At 37.2% G+C, this 27584-nt stretch overlaps 1 protein-coding gene across 1 annotated transcript in view; it reads left to right on the forward strand.

The window, feature by feature from the left end:
* Window positions 1–487: 487 nt before the first annotated feature.
* Window positions 488–27584, forward strand: part of twr (signal peptidase complex catalytic subunit SEC11 homolog C twr) — a 144228-nt gene continuing 117131 nt past the window's right edge. Inside the window, exons 1-2 of the mRNA XM_090396293.1 lie at window positions 488–678; window positions 20000–20109. Of these exons, the coding sequence (XP_090252419.1) occupies window positions 634–678; window positions 20000–20109 (155 nt within the window). The 5' untranslated portion in view covers window positions 488–633. The remainder of the gene's footprint in view (window positions 679–19999; window positions 20110–27584) is intronic.

Raw genomic sequence — 27584 nt, forward strand, 5'->3', positions numbered from 1 at the left:
ACCTTACATTTTGCTACATTAAACTGATATCCCCACAGCCCATTCATATAGTCTATTCGAGTCCCCTTGCAAGGTTACTGCATATGTTCTACTTTTCATAACTCTCGCCAACTTTGCATTATCAGCAAACAACTGTATATCATCAATTAAACCCCATCAATGTCATTTATATACAAATGAAACAATAATAACCCCTAAAACATTCACCTGGTGCATACCACTATCGACTTTCCTCTTCTGGATATCACTCTTCCATACATAACCTGCTGATACTTATGAGACAGCCAATCAGATTTCTATCCGTGTAGGTTTGGATCCGTATAGGTTTGGATCCGTATTTTAGGTTGCTTTCCATATTATAATGATATTTAGTTTTATTATTGACGATCACAGAAAATAATAATAATAATAAATTTGAGAATATTGGAAACCACACTGTACGTAATGTGCAAACCCGTTTAGGCTGGTACGTCTGTGAACGAGAATAAATTTTATCCACGCCATGTCTGGCGTAGAGTGACGTGTGCTGTAGGACTTCATGTTATTGTTGTTCTTATAGAAATTCTATAGCTTATGTCGGTTTTCTGTTAAGTAATTTCTTAATAGTATTTTAGATTTCCTAATTTCTTCAATATGTTTGATTTTCTTGATGATCTTAGGCGTATGAATAAACGCCAGGTACGTAAGTTTTATGGGTATTGTAAATTTATTTACCGGCATTTTTTCATTTCTTAAAACATATGTAAGTTTAATTTCTTGTGTTTTTACTTTTACTCACAAGAAATATTCGTACTGTGATGAAAACAGGTAACAGAAATATATGTGATGTGAATAACAAGTCATTAAAGTAGGCTTCTGGATTTATATATAACTAACCTTCTATATTATTAATCCTTATAGTGTAATAATAATTCTGAAGAGGCATAAAGTAGGTTTTTTTTTTTTTTTTTTTTTACGTTCATGGAATTTTTTTTTCTTTTCTTCTAAGGTTAGGTATATAAACACGAGTTTTATTTGTATTCCATATGGTTAACAACTCAATGGCGAGTATATATTACTTGGTACCCTGTCATTTGAGTTCCAGCACTATTCGCAGCAGTCCACTCTGTTCCATATTACAGCCAATATCATTTTGCATATTGTATTCTCTTAGTATTCAGAAATTAGTGAATTTGAACATTAATAAGGCAGTTATGGATTGGATAAGATATTTACATATCTTTAGAGAACATACATGTTAGAGAATCGTTTAGCACTATAAAATTTATATAAGGATGGAAATCAATTATACAGCTGCTTAAGAATGATATAAAAAACTATTCAAATTATAGATTTGTTTATAAGGATGAATAATGATGATTAAGTACAGTGTGGTGATGATTAGACTGTAAAAACTTCAGAGAAAAGAACAAGAGTCAAAAGTATTGAAGCAATAAAAAAATTTAAACATAGCAATGAAAATTATTTAAAAATGGGATAATAAATGAAGAAACATGATATAAACATAGTGATGGGTGACTTCAATGCAAAAGTGGGAAGAGGGGGTGATGGAGAAATTGTTGGCGAACATGGCTTAGGCACCAGAAATGACAGAGGAGATCACCTAGTCCAATTCTGTCAGGAAGAAGATCTAACAATAGCAAATACCTGGTTTAAACTTCCACCAAGAAGACTGTACACTTGGAAATCGCCTCATGATAACCAACATAATATTGTCAGAAATCAAATTGATTATATACTGATAAATAAAAGATTCCACAGTAGTATAAAGAGTGCAAAGACTTATCCTGGAGCAGATGTCTCATCAGACCACAATCCCATAGTTGCAGAAGTACGTCTTAGATTAAAATCAGCTAAAAAATCACAAAAGAAAAAAAAGAAAATTGATGTAGAAAAACTGAAAGACCCGAACATAAATAAAAGTGCCAAGACACAGCTTAACCTGCGATTACAACAGATTAACATAGAAGAAAATAAAAGTGTGGAATCTCTTTGGAATAGCTTAAAGAATGCCATCGTAACAACAAGTATTGAAGAAGTAGGTTATGTGAATAATATAAAACAACAGGAATGGATGACAGATGAGATTCTTTCTCTTATTGATACAAGAAGAATGTATAAAAACAAAGACCTAGCCAGGTATACAGAAACACATAACATCATCAAGAAAAAAATAAAAGAAGTCAAGGAAAATTGGATGAAAAATTTATGTACTGAAATTGAACTGCTTCAGAAACAACATGATAATTTCAATCTGTATAAGAAAATCAACGAAATTTCTGGAAAACTGAGGAAAAAGCAAATAGTGTCTCTAAGAGACGAAAATGGAAAAATAGTTCTAGAAGAAGAGAATAAAGCACAGATTTGGATAAAATATGTAACAGAACTTTTCAATGATACTAGACAGAAGCCTATAAATATAAAAGATAACATTCAACGACCAGCAATCATGAAATGCGAAATAGAGAATGCTATACAAACAAGTAAAACAGGAAAAGCCAGTGGACCAGATGGTGTGCAAACAGAATTTTTAAAATTAATCAAACCAGATAACATCAAACTTCTTGAAAAACTATTTAATAAAATATATGAAAGTGATGAATTTCCATCAGATTGGCTCAAATCTACATTTATCACTATCCCAAAGAAACCCAAAGCGAATTCCTGTGGTGACTTTAGACTTATTTGTCTGAGCCAAACATTAAAAATATTTTTGAAAGTAATTCAGAATCGCATTTATAGAAAAAGTGAAGAAACTCTAAGTGAAACACAATTCGGCTTTCGGAATGGTTTTGGTACTAGAGAGGCCCTTTTCTGTACCCAAATATTGATACAAAAATGCATAGAAAAACAGAAATCTGTCTTTATGTGTTTCACAGATTTTGAAAAAGCATTCGACAAAGTCAGACACACCAACTTAATAGAAATCCTTCACCAAATAAGGCTAGACGAACAAGACATAAGACTAATAACAAATCTGTATTGGAATCAGTCAGCTACCGTTCAATTAGACAACATTACCACCAGTGATATTAACATCAAAAGAGGAGTGAGACAAGGATGTGTGCTCTCACCACTCCTGTTCAACATATATGCAGAGGTAATCTTTAAAAAAGCATTGGAAGAATGTCCAGAGGGAATCACAATAAATGGAAAGATTGTTAACAACCTACGATATGCAGATGACACCGTGCTAATTGCAGATAACATTATGGATCTCCAAAAACTCGTTGACAGAGTATACATAGAAAGCCAAAGAATGGGAATAAATATAAACATCAACAAGACAAAATACATGATCATCAGCAAACATCCAGCCTCATCAATGAAACTGACACTCAATGGGAAAAATATTGATCAAGTGTCAAGATATAAATATCTTGGTAGCTGGCTTAATGAACGGTGGGATCCAGAAATAGATATAAAGACAAGGATTGAAGTTGCACGGCAGTCCTTCATGAAAATGAGAACACTATTCTGCAATAAAGACCTAAACATGGAAGTCAGATGCCGAATGCTGAAATGTTATGTGTGGTCTATTCTGCTCTATGGAGTTGAAACATGGACATTGAAGGCGACGACCATCAAGAAAATCGAAGCCTTTGAGATGTGGCTATACAGAAGAATGCTAAAGATATCTTGGACAGAAAAAATTACCAATGAAGATGTCTTAAAATCCATTGGCAAAGCTAAACATCTTGTACAAATAATCAAGAAACGAAAAACATCATATCTTGGACACATCATGAGAAACAGCAAATACCAACTTCTACAAACTATTTTGGTAGGAAGAATTGATGGCAAAGGAACTAGAGGAAGAAAAAGAATATCATGATTTGACAACATCAAGATGTGGACAGGAAAGAGCAGTGCACAACTGCTCAGATTAACACAAGAGCGCAGTTTGTTCGCCAAGATGGTCGCTGACCTTCGATAGAAGATAGCACAATAAGAAGAAGAAATGAAGAAATGGAAAAATTATAGTTAACAACCCAAACAGCCATACAGATAACATATATCAAACTTATTTTGCTAGTATTCAAATGTTATATAAACCTCATTGGACTCACAACCATGTAATTATTGATGTGTAAGCATGTCAAGGTGGTTCAGTGATTAATTCAGACTGGTATTTTTGGAATGAGTGAGATGTGACTGACCCTGGAATGATGTCATTTCAGGATGTACTGTAACCAACAGTGCTGGTTACAGTTTACTTCTGCAGGATAGAAGATATAGAAAGGTAGGGAGTTCTGTTAATGAAGCAGATAAGGTGTGCTTCAATTGGAGATCTCAGCACAGGAGTGGCAAGAACACTGATATTTGATTTGGTGTGAAATTAAGTTAAATGGGTTAGAATACCTTTTAGGATGTTTGTGCAGGCTATGGGATATTGAAAAGTTGAGAAAGTTGAGAACAACATATAAAATAGCAAATAATAGGTTGTTGATGATTATGAGTGATTTTAATTATAGTAGTATTGATTGGGAGCATGAAATGTCAAAGCAGTCGGGAAAATTTGTTTCTTGAGTTATTCAGAAACTGCTATTTAACATAGAATGTGGTCAAGGGAATACAGAAAACGTTCATGATGTGATGGTGAATGAAATTTCTTTGCAGCCTCCAAATGTTGGCTTTGTGTGAAAGTGGTTATGTAGTACAATTATAGGTGTTTAGGCACTGTGGAATTTTAGAGCAAGAGTTCATGTTGGAGGCTTAATGGATTTTTTACAACACTCAAAATAAAAAAAATTAAAATAGAATTTAATACTTCCTATATTTCATCCTAGTCACTGGTAATCTACGGGGATTACAAAAACAATTAATGTAACATGCACACACAAATCTTGCAATACTAAGCCCAACCATATGGGTGACACTAAAGTCCTATGTAGGTGGAGCGCCCTCTAAGGGCGGTAGTAGGTGGCCTGGAATGTAAGATGGGACCTCCAGTGATGAGTGTTTCCCAAATCTTTGGAAGCTTAATGCAACCATATTTATTAAGATTTGGTTGGTTTCTGAGAGCTGCTGCTGCTTCTAAGAAAAGTCTCTCTTTCTTGAATTTGCTGTGGTGGAGCATGGTGGTTTTCTTCCATGATACTCTGTGGGTGGTGTCCAAAACATGGTCAGCCAAGCCTGAATGGCCATAGTTGTGTTTACAGATATAAGACTTCTGTTCCTCCAGACGGATGGATGCTGATCTGCCTGTCTGTCCAAAGTACGTAAGCTTACAGGAATAGGGTACTTTGTAAACTCCAGGCAGCGAGAGAGGAGGGAGCTGATCTTTCGTAGAACAGATAAGGGTAGCAAGTTTGCGGTAGGGTTTATATGCTGTGTGTAGGTTGTACTTTTTTAGTATCTTGGCTATTTTTTCAGATGTGCCACGGATGTAGGGTATGGTGATGGCATTTTTAAAATCTTATTGATGGGGAATGGGGGAGGAACTGATTATTTTTTTGATACCGTGTTCGCTGTAGCCATTGGAGAGGAAAGTGTTGTATGTGGTTAAGCTCAGTAGTAAGGGCAGTTCCACTGGAACAAAGATTGTGGGTTCTGTTGGTAAGAGTTTTGATGATGCCATATTGTTGTGAGGGGTGGTGGTGGTAGAGTTAAGCGGGAGCGGAAAGGTTCGAGTTTTTTCATGATGTCAGGGGGCCAGGAGGTTACTTTTTTAAGTAAGATTTTTAATTTCTTAACTTGTGTTTTTGTGGGGTCGTGTTCTAGCGGGATGTAGGTAGCTCGATCGCGGAGGATAATGTTCATTTTACGATTGTATTCACTGGTATTAAGAACGATTGTGGCATTACCCTTATCTGCGATCACGCTACCTACATCCCGCTAGAACACGACCCCACAAAAACACAAGTTAAGAAATTAAAAATCTTACTTAAAAAAAGTAACCTCCTGGCCCCCTGACGTCATGAAAAAACTTAAACCTTTCCGCTCCCATTGCCCCCGAACATACGGTTTACCAGAAAATCCACAAACCCAATTCCCCACTCAGGCCTATAGTAGATGCCACCAATGCACCTTGCTACAGACTGTAAACAGCTAGCCAACTCTCTGACCCCCCTCACAGGAAGGTCCACTTCCTATATAAAAAACTCGACCCACTTTAAAGCCCTCGCAGAAAATTTAACCTTGAATAATGCAGACATATTGGTAAGCTTTGATATCTCCTCTTTGTTTACCAATATTCCCTTAACTGACACCTTATCTCTTTTTTAGAAAACGTTTTTCCCTCTGACATCTTAGATCTCTTTTCCTTTGCCATTAACTCTGGGTATTTCTCTTGGAAGAACAAAATTTACAAGTAGAGTGAACTGCCATGGGTTCCCCCCCTTACCAATTTTTATATGGAAGATTTCAAAAAACGAGCCATAGACTCAGCCCCACTCAAACCTTTTATCTGGCTAAGATATGTAGATGAAGTGTTCTCTATTTGGTCTCATGGCCCAGACACATTAGACTCCTTCTTCAGTCATCTCAATAGCCTACATCCAAGAATCCAGTTTACTATGGAAAAGGACAATTGTTTACCCTTCCTAGACACCTTAGTCAAATGCCTGCCTAATCACTTGCCTTCACTGTATACAGAAAACTCACACACACAGGTAGATACATTCACTAACTCTCCCACCACCACCCCTCACAACAATATGGCATCATCAAAACTCTTACCAAGAGAACACACAATCTTTGTTCCAGCGGAACCACCTTTACTACTGAGCTTAACCACATACACAACACTTTCCTCTCCAATGGCTACAACGAACACGGTATCAAAAAAATGATCAGTTCCTCCCCCATTCCCCATCCTTCTCGTCAACGAGATTTTAAAAATGACATCACCATACTCTACATTCGTGGCACATCTGAAAAAATAGCCAAGATACTAAAAAAGTACAACCTACACACAGCATATAAGCCCTACTGCAAACTTGCTACCCTTATCTGTTCTACGAAAGATCAGCTCCCTCCTCTCTCTCGCTGCCTGGAGTTGACAAAGTACCCTGTTCCTGTAAGCTGGCATACTTTGGACAGACAGGCAGATCAGCATCCATCTGCCTGGAGGAACACAAGTCTTACATCTGTAAACACAACTATGGCCATTCAGGCTTGGCTTACCATGTTTTGGACACCACCCACAGAGTATCATGGAAGAAAACTACCATGCTCCACCACAGCAAATTCAAGAAAGAGAGACTTTTCTTAGAAGCAGCAACAGCTCTCAGGAACCAACCAAATCTTAATAAATACGGTTGCATTAAGCTTCCGAAGATTTGGGAAACATTCATCACCAGAGGTCCCACCCTACATTCCAGGCCACCTACTATCGCCCTTAGAGGGCGCTCCACCTAGATAGGACTCTAGTGTCACCCACGTGGTTGGGTTTAGTATTGTAAGATTTTGTGTATACATGTTACATTAATTGTTTTTGTAATCCCCGTAGATGTCCTAGTGACTAGGACGAAATATAGGAAGTATTGAATTCTATATTAATTATTTTTGAGTGTTGTAAAAAATCCATTAAGCCTCCAACATGATATCCTCACAGAACTTAAGCCTCTACACATGAATTTAGAGCAAGAGACTGTAGAAGGCTTGCATGAGGAGTCGGTTAGGAAAGGGATACATGATATATGGTAGTGGTTAAAAGAACACTTGAAGGCAGGGTTAGCAGAATGTATTCCAAGAGCTAGGAGAAGAAATAGAATTGGTATAAAGTGGATAAATAATAAAATTTGAAAAAGTCCGGAACAAGAAAATGCTTTGCGGAAAGTATAAACATAAAAGATAGTGAGCAGTTACAAATGAATATAAAAAAAAAAACAGGCTATGAAAGTGACAAGTGATAAGAAGAAAGACATTAGAATATGAAAGAAGACTGGCATAACAAGCTAAAAAAATCTGAAGGAATTCTTCAGTTACGTAGAAAGTAAAAGAAAAGGTGACTATGGAGGAATGACAGTTGATGCCAAAGGTGAAAGCATATATTGTAGAAATAATTAACAACTACATTGTTAGCATATTTCACTGTTGTGGAAATATGTTGGAATGGAGTGCATTGGTGGAAGTAGAAAACAGGATGAAAGTGGAATATGACATTTACTATACTGAGAAAACTTGACATCAATTATTGACATCATATTATTGATGAGAAAAAAAAAATTAGCTAATAAAATTATATCTGTGTGTAAAATTTCATTGATGAATCAGCCACATTGATAATGAATCCATTTTAATCATTTACATTCGAACTGTTTATTGAATGAGCTCAGCAGTAACTTTGTGTTTGGACTTGATCAAAGTGGAAGGTATTGCTTCAAAAGGCATATTTGATTCTCTTCTCAGTTGTCTTCAGTCATACTTATTTTTTTTTCACTTCCTGCAAAGCATATGGCTTCAATCATTGCTTTCCGTTGGACTCTGTTCGTTGCTTCTTTCTTGATCTCCTTCCATGATTTTCCAGTTGTTTCATTGATTTCTCTCCTTCAGGTCATCTTCCCCTTCCTTCCTTGTGAATTCCGTTTCATTGCTGTCTTCGCGTATCATTATCTGTATTTCTGAATGTGTGGCCTATCTACTTCCATTTTCTTTTTATTATTTCTGTTTTTATGTCAGATTGATTTGTTTTGTCCCATAATATCTTTGAAATTTTGTTTGACCAGTATATTCCATTTATCTTCCCAACACATCTCTTTATGTAAATCTGTCGTTTATTTAAATTCCTTTTGGTTAGTCTCCAGGTTTCACATCTGTATAGTAGAATATAGCCTTTATATTTATGTACTTTTCTCTTCCTCCTTCAGTTGCTCACCACTTATCATAGATAAACAAGTGTCTATCTGTTTTCTATTGGTGTTCCATTAATTTTGAGAGGTTAATCTTCATTATTTTGGTTTTCTTTGTGGTATATTTTTAAGCCACATTTTGAGGCTTCCAAGTTTAAATTATCTATTTTCCTTTGCATATGTTGATGCTTTTGAGCTAGAAAACATGTCATCAGCAAATTCTAGATAGTTTAATTTATTTGTCCATCCAATTGCTTATTAATGCTTTCATCTCATCACATAGTTAATGAATCCCAAATACAGGATGCTCTACCATTATACGTATTGTTCAATAATTATTCTTGGAGTTATTTTGTCTGTGCATGATTATTAGGTCTGAAAGCTACTTGTTCTTTCCTCAGTTTAAGTTCTGTTTCATGTTTTATGCTTTCTAATATTATTCTAATGAAGATTTTAATAACTGTTTTCAGAAGTAATTTCAGAAGTTTTTTTGTCTGAAGTAATTCAGACAAAATTTCATGCCGGCTGGGGCGTCGCCCGGTTAAACAAGGCCCCCGTTATTTTCGCCAGGGAACCAAGGCGAACAGCGAAAAGTCAGCTACTGGAACAAATCTGAAAACAAACCCCAACTCAACATCACCAGAATTAAAGATGGGTACTATCAACGTAAGAAGCCTGAATGGCAAAGAAATGGAGCTAGCTGAGGAATTAGATAAGTACCAGATCGACATAATAGGGGTGACTGAAACAAAAAAGACCAAAACTGGTGAGATCTTTCTGAGCAATAAATACAAAATGTTATATTCAGGCAATGACAATCAAGGAAAAGAAGGAGTAGCCATAGTATTCAACACAAAATACGAGGCTAATCTTCTTGAATGGCAGTCAGTCTCAAGTAGAGTAATGTGGGCAATTATGAGAATTGGGAACTGGACAATGAGACTTATTTGTGCCCATGGCCCCACAGAAGGTTGTACTAAGGTAGAAGTGGAGGAATTTTTTGACGCTTTAGAAAAAGCAACTGACACAATGAAAAAGGAAAAGTTGGTCCTTGTTGGGGATCTAAATAGGTAGGAAATGATTGTGAGACATACAAAAATATTTTGAGAAAATTTGGAGAAAAGAGCAAAGCTAATAATAATGCAAATATCTGTTGGATTTCTGCTCAGGACATGGACTGGTTATTACTATCACCATGTTCCAACATAAAAATGTGCACAAATTCACATGGAGAGAAGAGGCTAGGAATAAGAAAAGTGTCATTGACTATGTTATTTTTGATAGTGATGTTTTCTCCCTGGTGCAGGACACCAGAGTGTACAGAGGATTCGAAATTGGAAGTGATCACTATTTAGTCTTGAGCAGGATAAAATTGAATTTCATATTGAAAAGAATAACATGTAAGAAAGTTTTAAAGAGAATAAAAGTTGAGCAGCTCTCAGATGTGAACTGTAGACTAAAATACAGAAAGATTATTGAAAAGAAAATGAAAGAGTTTGAGAACAGGAATCAAACCTTGGAGATTCAGTAGCAAACTCTGAAGAAAACCCTGATTGATTCAGCCAGAGAGGCATGTGGTGAGGTTGTGTGCAAGGATAGAAAAATCAGAACTCCCTGGTGGACACAGGAAGTTAAAGAGGCAGTGAAGGAAAAGAAGAAAGCATATCAAAAGTTCCTTGGCAAATAAGTCAGCTTTGTCTCTTACAGAATACAGAGACAAATGTAAGAAAGCTAAACAGTGTGTAAAACTAGCTAAACAAAAGTCATGGGAGAACTTTGGCAAGAATATAGAAAATAAATATCAAGAAGGTGGCAAAATATTCTGGAGGTTGTTGAAGAAGCTTAGGAATGGATTAAAGAGTGCTGTAAAAGGAGTTAGAGATGATAAAGGTGACATGAAAACAGGAGAAAAAGATATCCTTGAAGTATGGAGTAATTACTTTGAAAAACTGCTAAATGAAACAAGCAGTGATGACAGCACAGTGGTTAAAAACACTGACCAGACATGCAATCAGGAATACATATCCATACTCGAAGTAGAAAAAGCCATCAAAGGCTTGAAATGTGGAAAGGCAGCAGGAGTAGATGATATTTCACCAGAAATGCTGAAGTATGGTGGTATAAAAGTCTTACAGTGGCTGCACTGCATAGTTCAGAAAGCCTGGACAGATGGACAAATTCCTGATGATTGGAGTAGAGCTCTCATAGTACCCATATATAAAAAGGGAAATAAAACTGAATGTGAGAATTACAGAGGTATTTCCCTACTGAGTGTTCCTGGCAAGATCTATGCAAGTATACTTGAGAAACGGTTGAGAAGAATTGTGGAAGAAAAGCTTGGTGAAGAACAAGCTGGATTCAGGCCAAATAGAGGCTGTCAGGATCAGATCTTCACTCTGCGACAAATAGTCGAGAAAGCATAGGAATATAACAAAGATCTGTATTTAAGTTTTGTCGATTTGGAAAAGGCATATGACAAGGTGCAAGAGAGAAGCTATTCAATATGCTGCAGTTATATGGTGTCGATGGGGCATTATATCAAGCAATACTTAGTCTTTATTTGAGTTCTAAGTCAGCAGTTAGAATTGAAGGACGTACAGGAAGATGGTTTAATGTTAAATCTGGTGTGAGACAAGGATATACATTATCCTCTCTATTTTTCATTATCTATATGGATCACATTATGAAGGAAAGTGGTATTAAACCTGATATCAAAATTGGAGATGTTAATGTCAGCTCTTTGCTTTATGCGGATGATGTTATACTTTTAAATAAATCCGCTACAAGTCTGCAAGATTCTCTGACTAAATTGAATAGCTGTTGTAATAGGTATGGTATGAAGGTCAGCAATAAAAAGACAAAGACAATGAAAATAATCAGAATCATTGAAAATGTCAACTGTGTTGTGAATGGAGAACCTGTGGAACAAGTAAAACATTCCAGCTATTTAGGCACGATTTTTACTGAAGATGGTAAATTAAATATAGAAATAGACAACAGAATTAGCAAAGCTGATATGGTGGGAAGTCAATTGAATAAATTCATATGGAATAAGAGAGAAATTAGTCGGAACACTAAATTAGCTGTATACAAGACATTGTTCAAACCAGTTTTAACTTATGGATCTGAGAGCTGGGTCAGAAGTAAAACACTTGACCAAAGACCGCAGATATGAGAGTCCTAAGAAAGATTAGAGGCGTGAACAGATGGCATCAATGGCAATATCATATTAAAAATTAGGATATTAGGAAAGAAATTGACATTGTCAGCATCCAGGAATGCGTTAGCAGAGCTAATCTCAGGTGGTATGGCCACTTAAATAGAATGGGAGAGGAAAGATTAGCAAAACAAGTGTTCTCTGTCAGGTTGGCAGGAAACCGACCCACGGGAAGACCAAGATATAGGTGGATTGATACAGTACAAAGTGCCTTAGACAATAGAAATATAAGATCTGATAATGTTGGAGTCTTGACAAGTAACAGACTGATTTGGAGGAAAATTGTAGATAGGAAGTTCGTAATGATGTAATTTTTTCATGTAATACTTTCATATCCTGTACACCCCTTGAGGGTACATGGCAGGAATTTGATGATGATATTCCAGTGTGGTTTTTTGCATCTATTCCTTTCTTTGGTATTTTCTTCAATGGAAGACTTCATTGTAATGATTGGCCAACAGCAAGAAGATTAAATATCAGTTGGTAAATTTGGCTATAGTGCAAGAAATAAATCTGATAACCTTCTAGAATTATCAGAAAAACTTCATTATTATTATTATTATTATTAGAGCCTGTGTAGCTCAGTGGATGTGGCGTTTGCACACCACAGCGCTAGGCCGCACGAAGGAAGTCTTGGTTTCGAGTCTAGTCGGTGACTAGAGGAAATTTTTCAAAAGCCTTTTTTCGACCGGTTCCCGAGTTAGTCGATCTCTGGCACTGGCAAGCAGGTTTTTCTTCCTGGAAACTCGGGTTTTTCGTCCTGTAAACTCAAGAAAATCGACCGTAGAACCCACATTATTTCAGACATTAAATATGTTGTGTTAGGGTTAGAGACCACGATGGCGGCACATTTGAGCCGTCTCTCTTCACTGCGTACCGCTTAATTAGTGATATCCTTGGGCCATCTGTCTCTGATTGGTACCAGTGGAGATTGAACTGCCCACTCAGTCTCCAAAAGTTAGATAGGGCTAAATGGCCTCGCCTACTCCCGTATATACGGGAATAAAAAGGCGTTAGCTGATTTTTTTTATTTTTTTTTTTTTTATTATTATTACCACGGGCTACTCCAGGAGTCCTTAGACTCATCGAGGGAGGCCCTAAACATCATGTTCACACAGCTGTTCAACATTCTCACAGTATCTATCATACCTTGCCTTGAACTCGCTCACTGTCATAGCACCCACAACAGACTCTGGTAGCTTATTCCACTCATTTACCACTCTAAAAGTAAAGAACCCAGCTCTAACACCCCTGCTAACCACGCCCTTGCTCAGCTTCCATGGGTGTCCCCTAGTTCTCCCACCACCAGTTCTGATCTCAAAAATATCATCTGAATTAATCCTATAGAATCCTTTTAGCAATTTGAATGTCTCAATCATATCTCCCCTTTTTCGCCTATCAACTAGTTTCTGCAACCCACAAATCTTCAACCTGTTCTCATATGGTTCATTCCACAGACCTGCTATCATCTTGGTCACTCATTTCTGGATCCTCTCCAATTCCTCCCCATCACGAAGAAACCCTGGTGCCCATAACTGGACACAGTAGTCCAGATGGGGTCTTATCACGGCTCGATACAGAGGAACAACTTGTTTGTCTCTGCATGTTAAAGTATTTTTCAGAAGCCAAGTGATTTGATGAGCTGATTTAGTCACTTTTGCAATGTGCCTCCTAAACTTCAATTCCCTATCCACCAACATTCCCAAATCCCTGGCCTCATCAATCTCCTGGAGTACGGTTCCACCAATGTGATATACTGCTGCTATTCTTTTCACCCCAATGTGCATAACCTTACACTTTGCCACATTAAATTGACATCCATTTTTCCTGGCCCAGTCCTCCAAACTATCCAAATCATCCTGTAAAATTTTGACATCCTGTGCACTCCCAATTGCTCAACCCAATTTTGCATCATCAGCAAACAAGTGAACACTTCCTCTCAGATCCTTTCCTATATCATCGATGAACAAATTGAAAAGCAGTGGTCCAAGAACAGAGCCCTGCAGCACACCACTAGTCACAAGCCGTCTTTTAGACTCCACTCCTGAATAAACCACTCTCTGGTATCTCTCCTTCAACCACCCTCCTATCCATCTCACCAACCCTATATCCATCCCCATCTGATCCAGTGTACTGATTAGGGTTCCATGTGGTATCCTGTCAAAGGCCTTGGCAAGGTCCAGTAGTATCACTGTAAACCCATTACCCATATCCAGTTCAGCTGTCACTGTGTTATAAAACATGAGCAAGTTACTGAGGCATGATCTACTCTTCACAAAACTATGTTGTCCCCCATACAGTATCCCATTTTCATCTATCCAATCCTGTATTCTTTTCCACAATTCCCGTATAATCTACTGGTTCATTTGTTTCTGCAATGTCACCACCTGGATGATATATTCTTGCAAAGTGCTCGCTCAGTAACTAATCTATATCAACTGATTCAGTTACCACCCTACCATCGGCATTCTTTAAAATCATTCTGCCGTATACATTTTTCCTTTTACTTGCAACATATCTAAAAAACTGTTTAGGATTCTCTTTAGCCTGCATGGCCAATGTTCTTTCGTAATCCTTTTTCGCTTTTCTTACCACACTCGTTACCCTTCTGGCCTGCACTTCATGCCATTCATGTGCCTTCCGGTCACCTTTCTCCTTAAATTCCCTCCATTGTTGTTTCTTTTTTCGCAGCTCAATCTTAATGGTGTTATTCATCCATTTAGTCCCTACTTGATTTATTATTCGGACTCTAGGTATACAGTCAGCCATTGCTTCATGCAAACACTTCTTAACTGCCTCCCATGCACTATCAACCAATCAGACTCCTAAGCTTGTCATACTTTCCAGCCCGATAATTCCACATGTACCCTGTCTTAATTGAAAATTCCACACCTTTAGCCACCTCCCAAGTCAAGACCATATGATCACTCTCACTGATTGGTGGCAATGTGGTCATATTTGTTATGGCCAAATCCTCAGATGTAATTACTAGATCAAGCACTCTCTGACCTCTAGTATTTTCCATTACATGCTGTCGCAGATAGTTATCCCTTAATAACCGCATAAAATCCAATTCCTTTGTCCCGTGTGTCCTCTCCTCACTCCAATCAATGCAACCATAGTTGAAATCTCCCATAATAATTACCCTCCTTCCACTCCTTTCTTCTGTTTGCTTGTGCATACTGTCACCACCATCTTTTCCATCACCTGGTCTATAGCAGCACCCAATTGTATATTTCGTTCTGCTAGCCTCAATCTCACACCAAATGGCCTCAAATGTGCTCTTTTCTCTATATCCTGCAATTCAACTTCTATTCTCCTTGGCTGCAGCTCATCAGCTATCATCAACAATTCTCCCCCCCCCCCCCATTTTATTCTCACTGTCATTCCTAAACATACTATACCAATCACATTCAATCCCACTAGCTATATATCATCTACAGGCAGCCATGATTCACTAATACCAATAACCTGTGGTCTGGAAGTGCCAACCATGGCCAAAAACTCTTCCTTCTTGTTCCTAATACTCCTAGCATTAGCATACATGAATTTAAGACCCCCATTTGCCCCAACCCTACCTTGATGCCTTATATTATCTATCCCATTCTGATTTGTTGTCCTTATTTGCTCGGGCATATTATATTCATTCATACATTCAACTGCCTCCCTAAGGACTGTATGACTACTCCCCCCCTCTTAATAAATCTAGTTTCCTTGAATTTGCACATCCACTACATTCAGCAACACTTTCTCAAGTAACCCACGCATAAAATCATTTATGACCCTCCTTTTAAACATTTCACTGTCATACCATGGCAAAAGACTAATCATTCTAACTTTCTCACTCTTTTCTTTTGCTACCTCAAACAATTCATTCAGGTCCTCTATCATTTCCATTTTATCTCCTTTCAAATCATTCGTACCTGCCACAACAATCATTTCTTTCACCCTTTCCTTTTGCTCTCTAATAGACTCAGTTACATCCTTTATGGTTGCACCAGGTTGGTACGATTTTGTCAAATCCTCTACTAACACACCTTGTACTAATAAGTCTCAATACAGCACTCTATCCTTCATTTTGTTCATGTTCACACTCATTTGCCTATATTTCTTATCATACTTTTTATTATTGGCTGGTTCATTCAGTCGACGTTTGCTGAAACGCTCTAGCTGCTGTTTTGCCCTTTGTATCACACCATTCAACAACGTGATCTCACTCATTGCGTCTATCTCGTCTTTTTTATTCTCAGTAAAACCATTAATATGCTCTGAATTAATACTACCATTTACACTTTCTGCATTCACACTCGCACAATTCTCAGGTACAACCTTGCTGTTTCTTGTCATATCCCTATTTTCTTCATTCGGAAGTTTGACAAAAATATCACACTCACAATCCAAAATACACTTCAATTCCTCATTCTCCCTACATTTTCCACACACATTCACTCCTTTATTATCATCTAACCACACTCCGCAAAGTGTACATTTTGCAGATAGTACATTGAATCATCTCCTTTATATTCCCGTTCTTGAATAAAGATGGCGAACCATCATTACTGGCCACCATTTTCCTTCGTACGGGAGCCATACTTACTTCTAACGTATTTTACCAAATTATAAAATAAAACACCAAAAACACACAAACAGACGCACTAAGATACTCAAGGCAAACAAAACTACGCAATATTCAAGTAAATTTATCAATGATAACTGAAAATAACACTTATCTTATCAGGAGCTTTCACGAACACTACACACTACGAATCCCTCTAGCGGCCAATCCTCTGAGACCAACTATGACATATGCTTTGGAAACTGTGGCCCTGAGGAAAAATAACATCAGCAGGATGAAGGTAGTGGAGATGAGAATGCTTAGGTGGATGTGCAGTGTGACCAGAAAGGATCATCTGAGAAATGACTATGTAAGGGGAACGGTGAAAGTTACGAACTTGGAGCAAAGATACAGGAGGCAAGGTTGAGATGGTTTGGTCATGTGATGAGGAGGGAGGAAGAGTATGTGGGAAGAAAGGTCATGCAGATGGATGTGCAGGGGAAGAGGAAGCACGGACAGCCAAAGAATAGATGGTTGAGGAGGACTTGAGGATGAAGAACTTGGATGTGGCTACTGCCCAAGACAGGAAGTTGTGGAGGAGGCTTACCATAAACAGCGACCCTACTTAAGTGGGAAAAGCTGCAGAAGAAGAATAAGATCATACAAGCAAAGTTTTCTATATTATCCTTATTTTTCAATTTACTTATACCAGTTTATTTCTCTCCTGGATTTAAGCATGATTGCTAATTTCATTTTTATCTTTGCCACTCTCAGTAAATGGTCTGTGTATGCATCTGCTCCTTTTTATGCTCTCAGGTTCTGTAAGGAGGATCTCCATGTTTTATTTTTTATTTTTCATGGTTATGTGATCTATTTGGTTATTACTCTTTCCGTCTGATGAAATCCAGGTTTTATGTATATTCTTAAGTTTAAATATTGTACTGCCTATGATTTAAGATGTTAAAGAGGCAGAAGACCTTGAATAACTTCATTTTCATCTCCTAGTCCTTCTTTTCCCATCACTGTTTTATATTCACTGTTGCGTTTGCCTAACTTTTGTATTTGCATCTCCAAGGAGTAAGATATCTCTTTTGCGACTCTTGTCCTCTCTGTAATAATAAAAATCTTTCCAATCAGCACAGTTTGCAGAGAATTAGATGTTTATTATAGTAACATTTTTATATTGGGTTTTGAACCTAGCCTTTTTTATTCTCATACTGGATTCCATTCCAATAGTGCCTTTCTTTCCTTCACTGTCATCATCAGAGCAGTCTGATGACAACACTACTATGTCGGAACATGGAACAAACAGTCGTGGTGCCCACCTTAATAAGATGTAGGACCAGCTTTCATTGCAATGACTGCAACAATCCTATGGGACATACTTTCCACAAGCATACAAAAGCTTTCAATGGGAATTTTGGACCATTCTTCTTGTAGGCATGTAATGATGGAAGTGTTGGGGATGGATGTCCCTTGACCTCACTCAACACTGCAGTTCATCTGATGTTCAGTACAATTGAGATCAGGGTTCTGTGGAGGTCAGTCAAGTTTAGTAAGGTTCATGTTTACAAGCCACAGTTACAGTGGCAGCCTTATGACATAATGCATTGTTTTGCTGCTGAAAGAAACAGTGATCATTAATGTAGAAGGGAACCTCACAGAGTAGGTAGCATTGAGTTGTCCAGAATGTTCAGATACCTCTCATTCGGGGTTTGTAGCACCACAAACAGAGGTCCAAGGCCAAACCATGAAAAACAGTACCATCACGCCGCCATCTCCAGATTTCATAGTTGGTGTTACACACTCTCATAAGAGACATTCACTGGAATCCACTAAATCCACAACCGTCCATTTGCTCAGTAGAGAGAGTAGCATGATTTGTCACTTCATAACACAGCAAAGAGCATGTACAGATTATTATCTGTATAATGCTGCATGTTGGTTCAGGTAATGGGGCTTTGATATTGTGTTCCCATGATGGAACCCATGTTGTGAGCCTCAGTTCTGAATACTTTTGTCCAGATATGTGTTCCAGTCGATGCCTGGAACTCTGCATTCAGTGTGTCAGCTGAAGAATGGCTGTTTACTGTAGTAGCACTTGCAGTTTCTGCACTGTCATCTCAATCACTGTCATATCACTGATTGTTGACCTGAGATGGTCCATTTTGTCAACAGTTAACAAATAGGTCTGCAACATAGTATTCTATCACAATACCTCTTTCAGACTCTGTCATTCCCCTTCATGTAGCCATTTCACTGTACACAGTTGCACTGACTTGGGAACATTATATTCCTCCAATTTATACTGTCTGCAAACACGTAACTCATTACGTGGCACAATGCCCCTTACCCATGGGGGGATAAGAAGTCAGTGGACGGTGTTCACTGACTTCTTTTCAAACAGTGTATTTGATGTTCGTCTGATTTCACCAGTTATTTTCCATCTGGTTTCACTTAATCCTAGTATTTGCATTTTGTATCTGTCCATCTCCTTTTGTTATTTGCTGCTTTCCTAGAATCATATATTGCCCTGATGCTTCAGCATCCAGTCTTCCTCGTGAATTTAGTTGTAAAGATATCCTTTCCAAGAGCCTTCTGCCTGTTGGCGCCTTTTTAAGAAAACTTTCAATAGATCTAATCAGAATTCTTTCAATACTTGAGGTTTCTGTAATGGGAAACGTGTGCATTGTGGTTGCTAGCCACAAATACAACCCTTCTCCTTTCTTATACAGGCTTGGGACTGGTAGTGAGAGTTCTTCAGACATAATATGATGAAAAAACTGTTTAAAATCTCACCTAATTTGTCACATGTGATGGTGCAGCTTTTATTATGAAATCAGCAAGAATTTTGGTTGCCTTAAGCAGATTATCACTTAGGCAAATTATCACAGATCTGCATTAGAATCTGCGTTATCGGAAAATAAAAAGGGAGAATGATTTTCCTTTTATCAATAGTACTTGTTCTTTTCAGTGTGCTTTAAAATTTATGCCTCTTATGGTCCTGGGTCAGTTATGGTCTCATGTCATCACTTTCTTGGGCTTCTAATTCTTCTTTTGATCTTATGGTTCTTTAATATTCATCCTATTTGTGAAAATGCAATCATATTACATAATGCAAGTGCAAATTGTGGGTGGGAGTGAAGCTTTTCTGTGGAAATAGCTTTCACCTTGGATCTTCACTAACCAAAGTTATGGCAAAGAAATATTTTCAGTTGGGTATGTTTGCTACATTGTTCTTCAGCATGAGCGTTACTTTGTACTCTTAAGAAAGCATATGTATATTATGTGCATGTTTTGTACCATTCTGCTGTAATTTGACCAGAAGTTTTATTGCATTAGTCTTGCAGTTTATTACATATTTGTTGAAAATATCAATATTCACTATTTAAATATATTTAAACTAATAAATTAATTTTTTTCTATATACAGCAGCTTTATCAGTTGTTGAATTTTGGAATGATTGTTTCGTCAGCTTTAATGATATGGAAAGGGTTAATGGTAGTGACTGGCAGTGAAAGTCCGATAGTTGTTGTTCTGAGGTGAGTATTCAAATTTCATTTACTGAATTATGTTCAAAAAGTATAATAAAAAGAATGAAAACAAATTAATTTTAGTAAGTCATCGAAAAGAGGGCAGTTTGGATGGCAGCCTCCATATTACGGTGGTCTGTTTTTTGCATTATACCTTTTTAAAGCCACTTCTATAGGCATTATTCCCCAGAACTGATGTTTATCAATTTTGCAACACCTACAAGAACAGAAGCAGCAGCTATTAAACATTCATGAAAATACAAACTTTGCAAATTGTGAAGATATTTTTTTGGCTAGACAGATTTTACATTAAACCATCTTCCCGTACTTCCTTCACTTCTAACTGCTGACTTGCTACTCAAATAAGGACTAAGTATTGCTTGATATAATGCCCCATTGGCACCTTATCATATGCCTTTTCCAGATCGACAAAACTTAAATATAGTTGTTTTGTTATATTCTAATGCTTTCTTAACTATCTGCTGTAAAGTGAAAATCTGATCCTTGACAGCCTTTATTTGGCCTGAATCCAGCTTCTTCACCAGGTTTCTCTTCCACTATTCTTCTCAACCGTTTCTCAAGTATACTTGCATATATCTTACCAGGAATACTCAGTAATGAAATGCCTCTGTAATTCTCACATTCGGTTTCATTTACCTTTTTATATATGGGTACTATGAGAGCTCTACTCCAATCATCGGAAATTCATCCATCTGTCCATGCCTTCTGAACTATGAAGTGCAGCCACTGTAAGACTCTTATACCACCATACTTCAGCATTTTTGGTTGAATATCATCTACTCCTGCTGTCTTTCCACATTTCAATCCTTTGATGGCTTTTTCTACTTCAAGTATGGGTTGAAGTATAAAAGGTTTTTATTTAGCAACAATGCAGTGGCAACAGTGCATTCAGCAGCAACCTCCCTCGGCACTTGGCTTCAACAGTTCCTCTGATTTTATGTTTGCAAAATATTATTTGTGTATTTATCATTAAATATTTCGCTATATTTTGAGCGACATGGCCGCTACACACCCAATTAAACAACCTAGTGAAGAATCACAGAAAAAGAGGCGAGCAATTGATCTTGAAACGAAGTCTCAAGTTCAACGATAGTGATGAAGCAACGACAAGGTCCTATCACTGATTGGAAAGGCTACTTCCACTATGCATAGAGACCTGTACCAAAAGCACATACCTCTAAGCCCTATGGCCATAACCACTAAGGCACTAAGTCTCTTCAAGATATTGAAGGAGAAAGCAGGGCTTGATTATTACTATGAATTCAACGCTTCTTCCGGTTTCTTCATGAGATTCAAGCAGCGTTTTGCACTGCATAATGTGAAAATATATGGTGAATCTGCAAGTTCCGATAAGAAGGCTGCCAAGGAGTTTGTGGAGAAATTAGTTAATTATTACGGAGGAAAATTATTTCTCACAGCAAATATTAAAAAAAAAAAAATTAATGCTTTAGAGAAAGCAACTGACACAATGAAAAAGGAATAGTTGGTCCGTGTTGGGGATCTAAATAGCAGAGTAGGAAATGATTATCAGACATACAAAAATATTTTGGGAAAATTTGAAGAAAAGTACAAAGCTAATAATAATGGCAAATACCTGTTGGATTTCTGCTCAGGAAATGGACTGGTTATTACTAACATCATTTTCCAACATAAAAATGTGCACAAATTCAAATGGAGAGAAGAGGCAAGGAATAAGAAAAGTCTCATTGACTATGTTATTGTTGATAATGATGTTTTCTCCCTGTTGTAGGACACCAGAGTGTACAGACGATTTGAAATTGGAAGTAATCACTATTTAGTCTTGAGCAGGATAAAATTGAATTTCATATTGAAAAGAATAACATGTAAGAAAGTTTTAAAGCGAAAAGAAGTTGAGCAGCTCTCAGATGCGAACTGTAGACTAAAATTCACAAAGATTATTGAAAAAAAAAATGAGAGTTTGAGGACAGCAACCAAACCATGGAGATTCAGTCAGAGAGACATGTGGTGAGGTTGTCTGCAAGGATAGAAAAATCAGAACTCCATGGTGGACACAGGAAGTTAAAGAGGCAGTGAAGGAAAAGAAGAAAGCGTATAAGTTCCTGGAAAATAAGTCAGCTTGTGCTCTTAGATAATACAGAGAACAGATTTAAGAAAGCTAAACATTGTGTAAAACTAGCTAAACATAAGTCATGGGAGACTTTGGCAAGAACATCATCATCATCATCATCATCAAATTCCTGCCATGTACCCTCAAGGGGTGTACAGGATATGACAGTACTACATGAAAAAATTACATCCTTACTAACTTCCTATCTACAATTTTCCTCCAAATCAGTCTGTTACTTGTCAAGACTCCAATATTATCAGATCTTATATTTCTATCGTCTAAGGCACTTTGTACCGTATCAATCCACCTATATCTTGGTCTTCCTCTGGGTCGTTTTCCTGCCAACCTGGCAGAGAACACTTGTTTTGCTAATCTTTCCTCTCCCATTCTATTTAAGTGACCATACCATCTGAGATTAGCTCTGCTAACACATTCCTGGATGCTGACAATGTAAAAATGATGGTACAACATGGCAAGAACATGGAAAATAAATAACAAGAAGGTGGTAAGATATTCTGGCGGTTGTTGAAAAAGCTTAGAAATGAAGGAAAGAATGCTGTAAAAGGAGTTAGAGATGATAAAGGTGACATGAAAACGGTGGGGGGGAAAGATATCCTTGAAGTATGGAGTAATTACTTCGAAAAATTGCTAAATGAAACAAGCAGTGATAGCACAGTGATTAAAAAAAAAAAAAAAAAAAACACTCAACAGGCATACAGTCAGGAATACATATCCATACTTGAAGTAGAAAAAGCCATCAAATGCTTGAAATGTGGAAAGGTAGCAGGAGTAAATGATATTCGACCAGAAATGCTGAAGTATGGTGATATAAAAGTCTTACAGTGGCTGCACTGCATAATTCAGAAAGCCTGGATAGAGGGACGAATTCCAGATGATTGGTGTAGAGCTCTCATGGTACCCATATATAAAAAGGTAAATAAAACTGAATGTGAGAATTACAGAGGCATTTCATTACTGAGTGCTCCTGGTAAGATATATTAAGTATACTTAAGAAATGGTTGAGAAGAATTGTGGAAGAGAAGCTTGGTGAAGAAGAAGCTGGATTCAGGCCAAATTTACGACAGATAGTTGAGAAAGCATGGGAATATAACAAAAGAATTATATTTAAGTTTTGTCGATGTAGAAAAGGCATATGACAAGGTGCCAAGAGAGAAGCTATTCAATATGCTATTGTGTTTGAGTTGTAAGTCAGCAGTTAGAATTAATGTTAAATCTGGTGTGAGACAAGGATGTACATTATCCCCTCTGTTATTCATTATCTATATGGATCACATTATGAAAGAAAGTGGTATTAAACATGATATCAAAATCGGAGATGTTAATGTCAGCTCTTTGCTTTATGCAAACGATGTTATACTTCTAAATAAATCTGCTACAAGTCTGCAAGATTCCCTGACTAAATTGAATAACTATTGTAATACATATCGTATGAAGGTCAGCAATAAAAAGACAAAGACACTGAAAATAGGCAGAATAGTTGAAAATGTCAACTGCGTTGTGAACGGAGAACCTGTGGAACAAGTAAAACATATCAACTACTTAGCCACGATTTTTAATGAAGATGGTAAATTAAATATGGAAATAGGCAACAGAATCAACAGGAGCAGGTATGGTAAGAAGTCAATTGAATAAATTCATATGGAATAAAAGAGAAATTAGTCAGGACACTAAATTAGCTGTATACAAGACAGTGTTCAAACCAGTTTTAACTTATGGATCTGAGAGCTTGGTCAGAAGTAAAACACTTTACCAAAGACTAGAGACCATAGATATGAGAGTCCTGAGAAAGATTAGAGGCATGAACAGATGGCATCAATGGCAGTATCATATTAAAAACGAAGATATTAGGATAGAACTTGACTTATCAGCATCCAGGAATGCGTTAGCAGAGCTAATCTCACGTGGTATGGTCACCTAAACAGAATGGGCGAGGAAATATTAGCAAAATAAGTGTTCTCTGCCTACTTGGCAGGAAAATGACCCAGTGGAAGACCAAGATATTGGTGGATTGATGTTGTACAAAGTGCCTTTGATGATAAAAATATAAGATCTGATAATGTTGGAGTCTTGGCAAGTAACAGACTGATTTGAAGGAAAATTGTAGATAGGAAGTTAGTAATGATGTAAATTTTTGATGTAGTACTACCATATCCTGTACACCCCTTAAGGGTACGTGGCAGGAATTTGATGATGATGCAGATATTTAATATGGATGAGACGTCCTTGTTTCAGAAAAAAATGCATGAGATGGCATTCATCCACAAAAAGCTAAAATCTGTACCTGATTTCAAAGCTCTTAAAGACCATGTTATAATTCTGTTAGGGGGAAATGTGGCTAAATATAAACTGAAGCCATTTTTGTTATGGCACTGTGAGAATCCACAAGCCTTCAAAAACATTAGGAAGCATACTCTTCCAATTCTAGCAGAGCTATAAGAAGTTGTGGTCTCAAAAATTGTTTGGAAGTGCCTTAATTGGCTGTTATTGTGTGAAAGAAAATGTAAAATTTAATATTTTATTAATTCTAGATAATGCTCCAGGTCATCCATCTTATATCGATGATTTTCAACTTCTAGGTCATGTTTTTCCCTCCAAACACTATTTTATTGATCTAACCAACATATCAGGGAGTTCTAGTGGTGTTTAAGATTTATCTAGGGAGAACTTTTTCACAAGCATTTTTGCTAATGAAGGAAATGACCAAACTCTCATGCAATTCTGGGAAGCACGCAATATTTATCATGCTATTAAAAATATTGCTGTAGTTTGGGATAAAGTGATCTCTTAATGTCATCATCATCATCAAATTCCTGCCATGTACCCTCAAGGGGTGTACAGGATATGATAGTACTACATGAAAAATTTACATCATTACTGACTTCCTATCTACAATTTTCCTCCAAATCAGTCTGTTACTTGTCAAGACTCCAACATTACCAGATCTTATATTTCTATCGTCTAAGGCACTTTGTACCGTATCAATCCGTATATATCTTGGTCTTCCTCTGGGTCGTTTTCCTGAGGAAGTTTTCTGCTTTCTAATCTTTCCTTGCCCATTCTGTTCAAGTGACCATACCACCTGAGATTAGCTCTGCTAACGCATTCCTGGATGCTGACAATTTCAAGTTCTTTCCTAATATCCTCGTTTTTAATATGATATTGCCATTGATGCCATCATTCATGCATCTAATCTTTCTCAGGACTCTCATATCTGCGGTCTCTAGTATTTGGTCAAGTGTTTTACTTCTGACCAAGCTCTCAGATCCATAAGTTAAAACTAGTTTGAACACTGTCTTGTATACAGCTAATTTAGTGTTCTGACTAATTTCTCTCTTATTCCATATGAATTTATTCAATTGACTTCCTACCATACCAGCTTTGTTGATTCTGTTGTCTATTTCCATATTTAATTTACTATCTTCACTAAAAATCGTGCCTAAGTAACTGAAAGGTTTTACTTGTTCCACGTGTTCTCCATTCACAACACATTTGACATTTTCAATGATTCTGCCTATTTTCATTGTCTTTGACTTTTTATTGCTGACCTTCATACCATATCTATCACAACAGTTATTCATTTTAGTCAGAGAATCTTGCAGACTTGTAGCGGATTTATTTAGAAGTATAACATTGTTTGCATAAAGCAAAGAGCTGACATTAACATCTCCAATTTTGATATCATGTTTTTAATACCACTTTCCTTCATAATGTGATCCATATAGATAATGAATAACAGAGGGGATTGTACGTAGGCTGTTAAATAAGTTATAAGACTACCTTTAATCGTCATAATTTACATGGTCTTTTTCGAAGTAACTACTGTGAGACGCGATGCATTTGTCCCAAAGTTGCGTCCACTTGTTAAACACATGTGAAAGTCCTCTTTTTGAGAGTTCTTTCAAAACCGCCTCCACAGCTTTTACACATGCTTCGTTGCTTTCAAAATGGTGTCCTCTTAGTGTTTTCTTGAGCTGAGGAAACAGCCAGAAATTGCATGGTGTGAGATCAGAACTCTATGGAGGGTGTGGTAGGATATCTATGTTGTTCTTCTGCAAAACGTCCACTACACAACCAGCAATATGTGGCCTTGCATTATCGTGGTGCAATAAGAAGCTATTCTTCAGCAATGGACGCTTCCTTTTGACGTGCTGTACCGTTGTCCGTAAAATATCCGCATAGTATGGCCGTTTACAGTATTCCCGGGTTCTACAACATATTGGTAAACAATACATTCGTAGTCAAAAACCATTATGATCATAACTTTACCAGCCGATTTTACAGTTTTTGCTTTCTTGGGAGTAGGCGAAGACGGATGCTTCCATTCACTGCTTTGTGGTTTCATTGTGTTCAAGATCTTCCACATTTTTCCTTCCTTCCTTAAAAGTTTTATGCCAGCGAAAAACACTTGCCCTTGACATTTCTTCATCGTGGAAAGCTTTGCATTTCATGTTAAAGTTTGTCCGATGCTGATTTTTGCAAACGCACAGAAAATTTAATCGCATAACGCTGTTCCAAGGACGCTTCCATTTCGACAGCTGGTTGTGACTCGTAGGCGCTCTGAAACAAGCTTGCGTTTAGTCACATGACACTCTGGCACATCAGCCCGTATATATGCCATCTTTCAACGTCTTTTGTTAATACAGATAGCAACATTTCTTTATTCCACAGAAATTAATATTGTGATGAGTGGTTTCACAACAGTAAAATTAGTCTTATTACTTATTGAACAGCACTCGTACATCCTTGTCTCACACCATATTTAACATTAATTAAACCATCTTCCTGTACTTCCTTCAATTCTAACTGCCGACTTACAACTCAAATAAAGACTAAGTATTGCTTGATATAATGCCCTAGTGACACCATATAACTGTAGCGTATTGAATAGCTTCTCTCTTGGCACTTTGTCATATGCCTTTTCCAAATCGACAAAACTTAAATACAGATCTTTGTTATATTCCCATGATTTCTCCACTATTTGTCGTAAAGTGAAGATCTGATCCTGACAGCCTCTATTTGACCTGAATCCAGCTTCTTCACCAGGTTTCTCTTCCACTATTCTTCTCAACCGTTTCTCAAGTATACTTGCATATATCTTACCAGGAATACTCAGTAATGAAATGCCTCTGAAATTCTCACATTCAGTTTTATTTCCCTTTTTATATATGGGTACTATGAGAGCTCTACTCCAATCATTGGGAATTCGTCCCTCAGTCCAGGCATTCTGAACTATGCTGTGCAGCCACAGTTAGACTTTTATACCACCATACTTCAGCTTTTCTGGTCGAATATCATCTACTCCTGCTGCCTTTCCACGTTTCAAGCCTTTGATGGCTTTTTCTCCCTCAAGTAT

This window comes from Typopeltis vanoorti, chromosome 8, assembly GCF_054136105.1.
Source record: "Typopeltis vanoorti isolate ZY-2024b chromosome 8, IOZ_Tvanoo_1.0, whole genome shotgun sequence".
Lineage (NCBI taxonomy): Eukaryota > Metazoa > Arthropoda > Arachnida > Uropygi > Thelyphonidae > Typopeltis > Typopeltis vanoorti.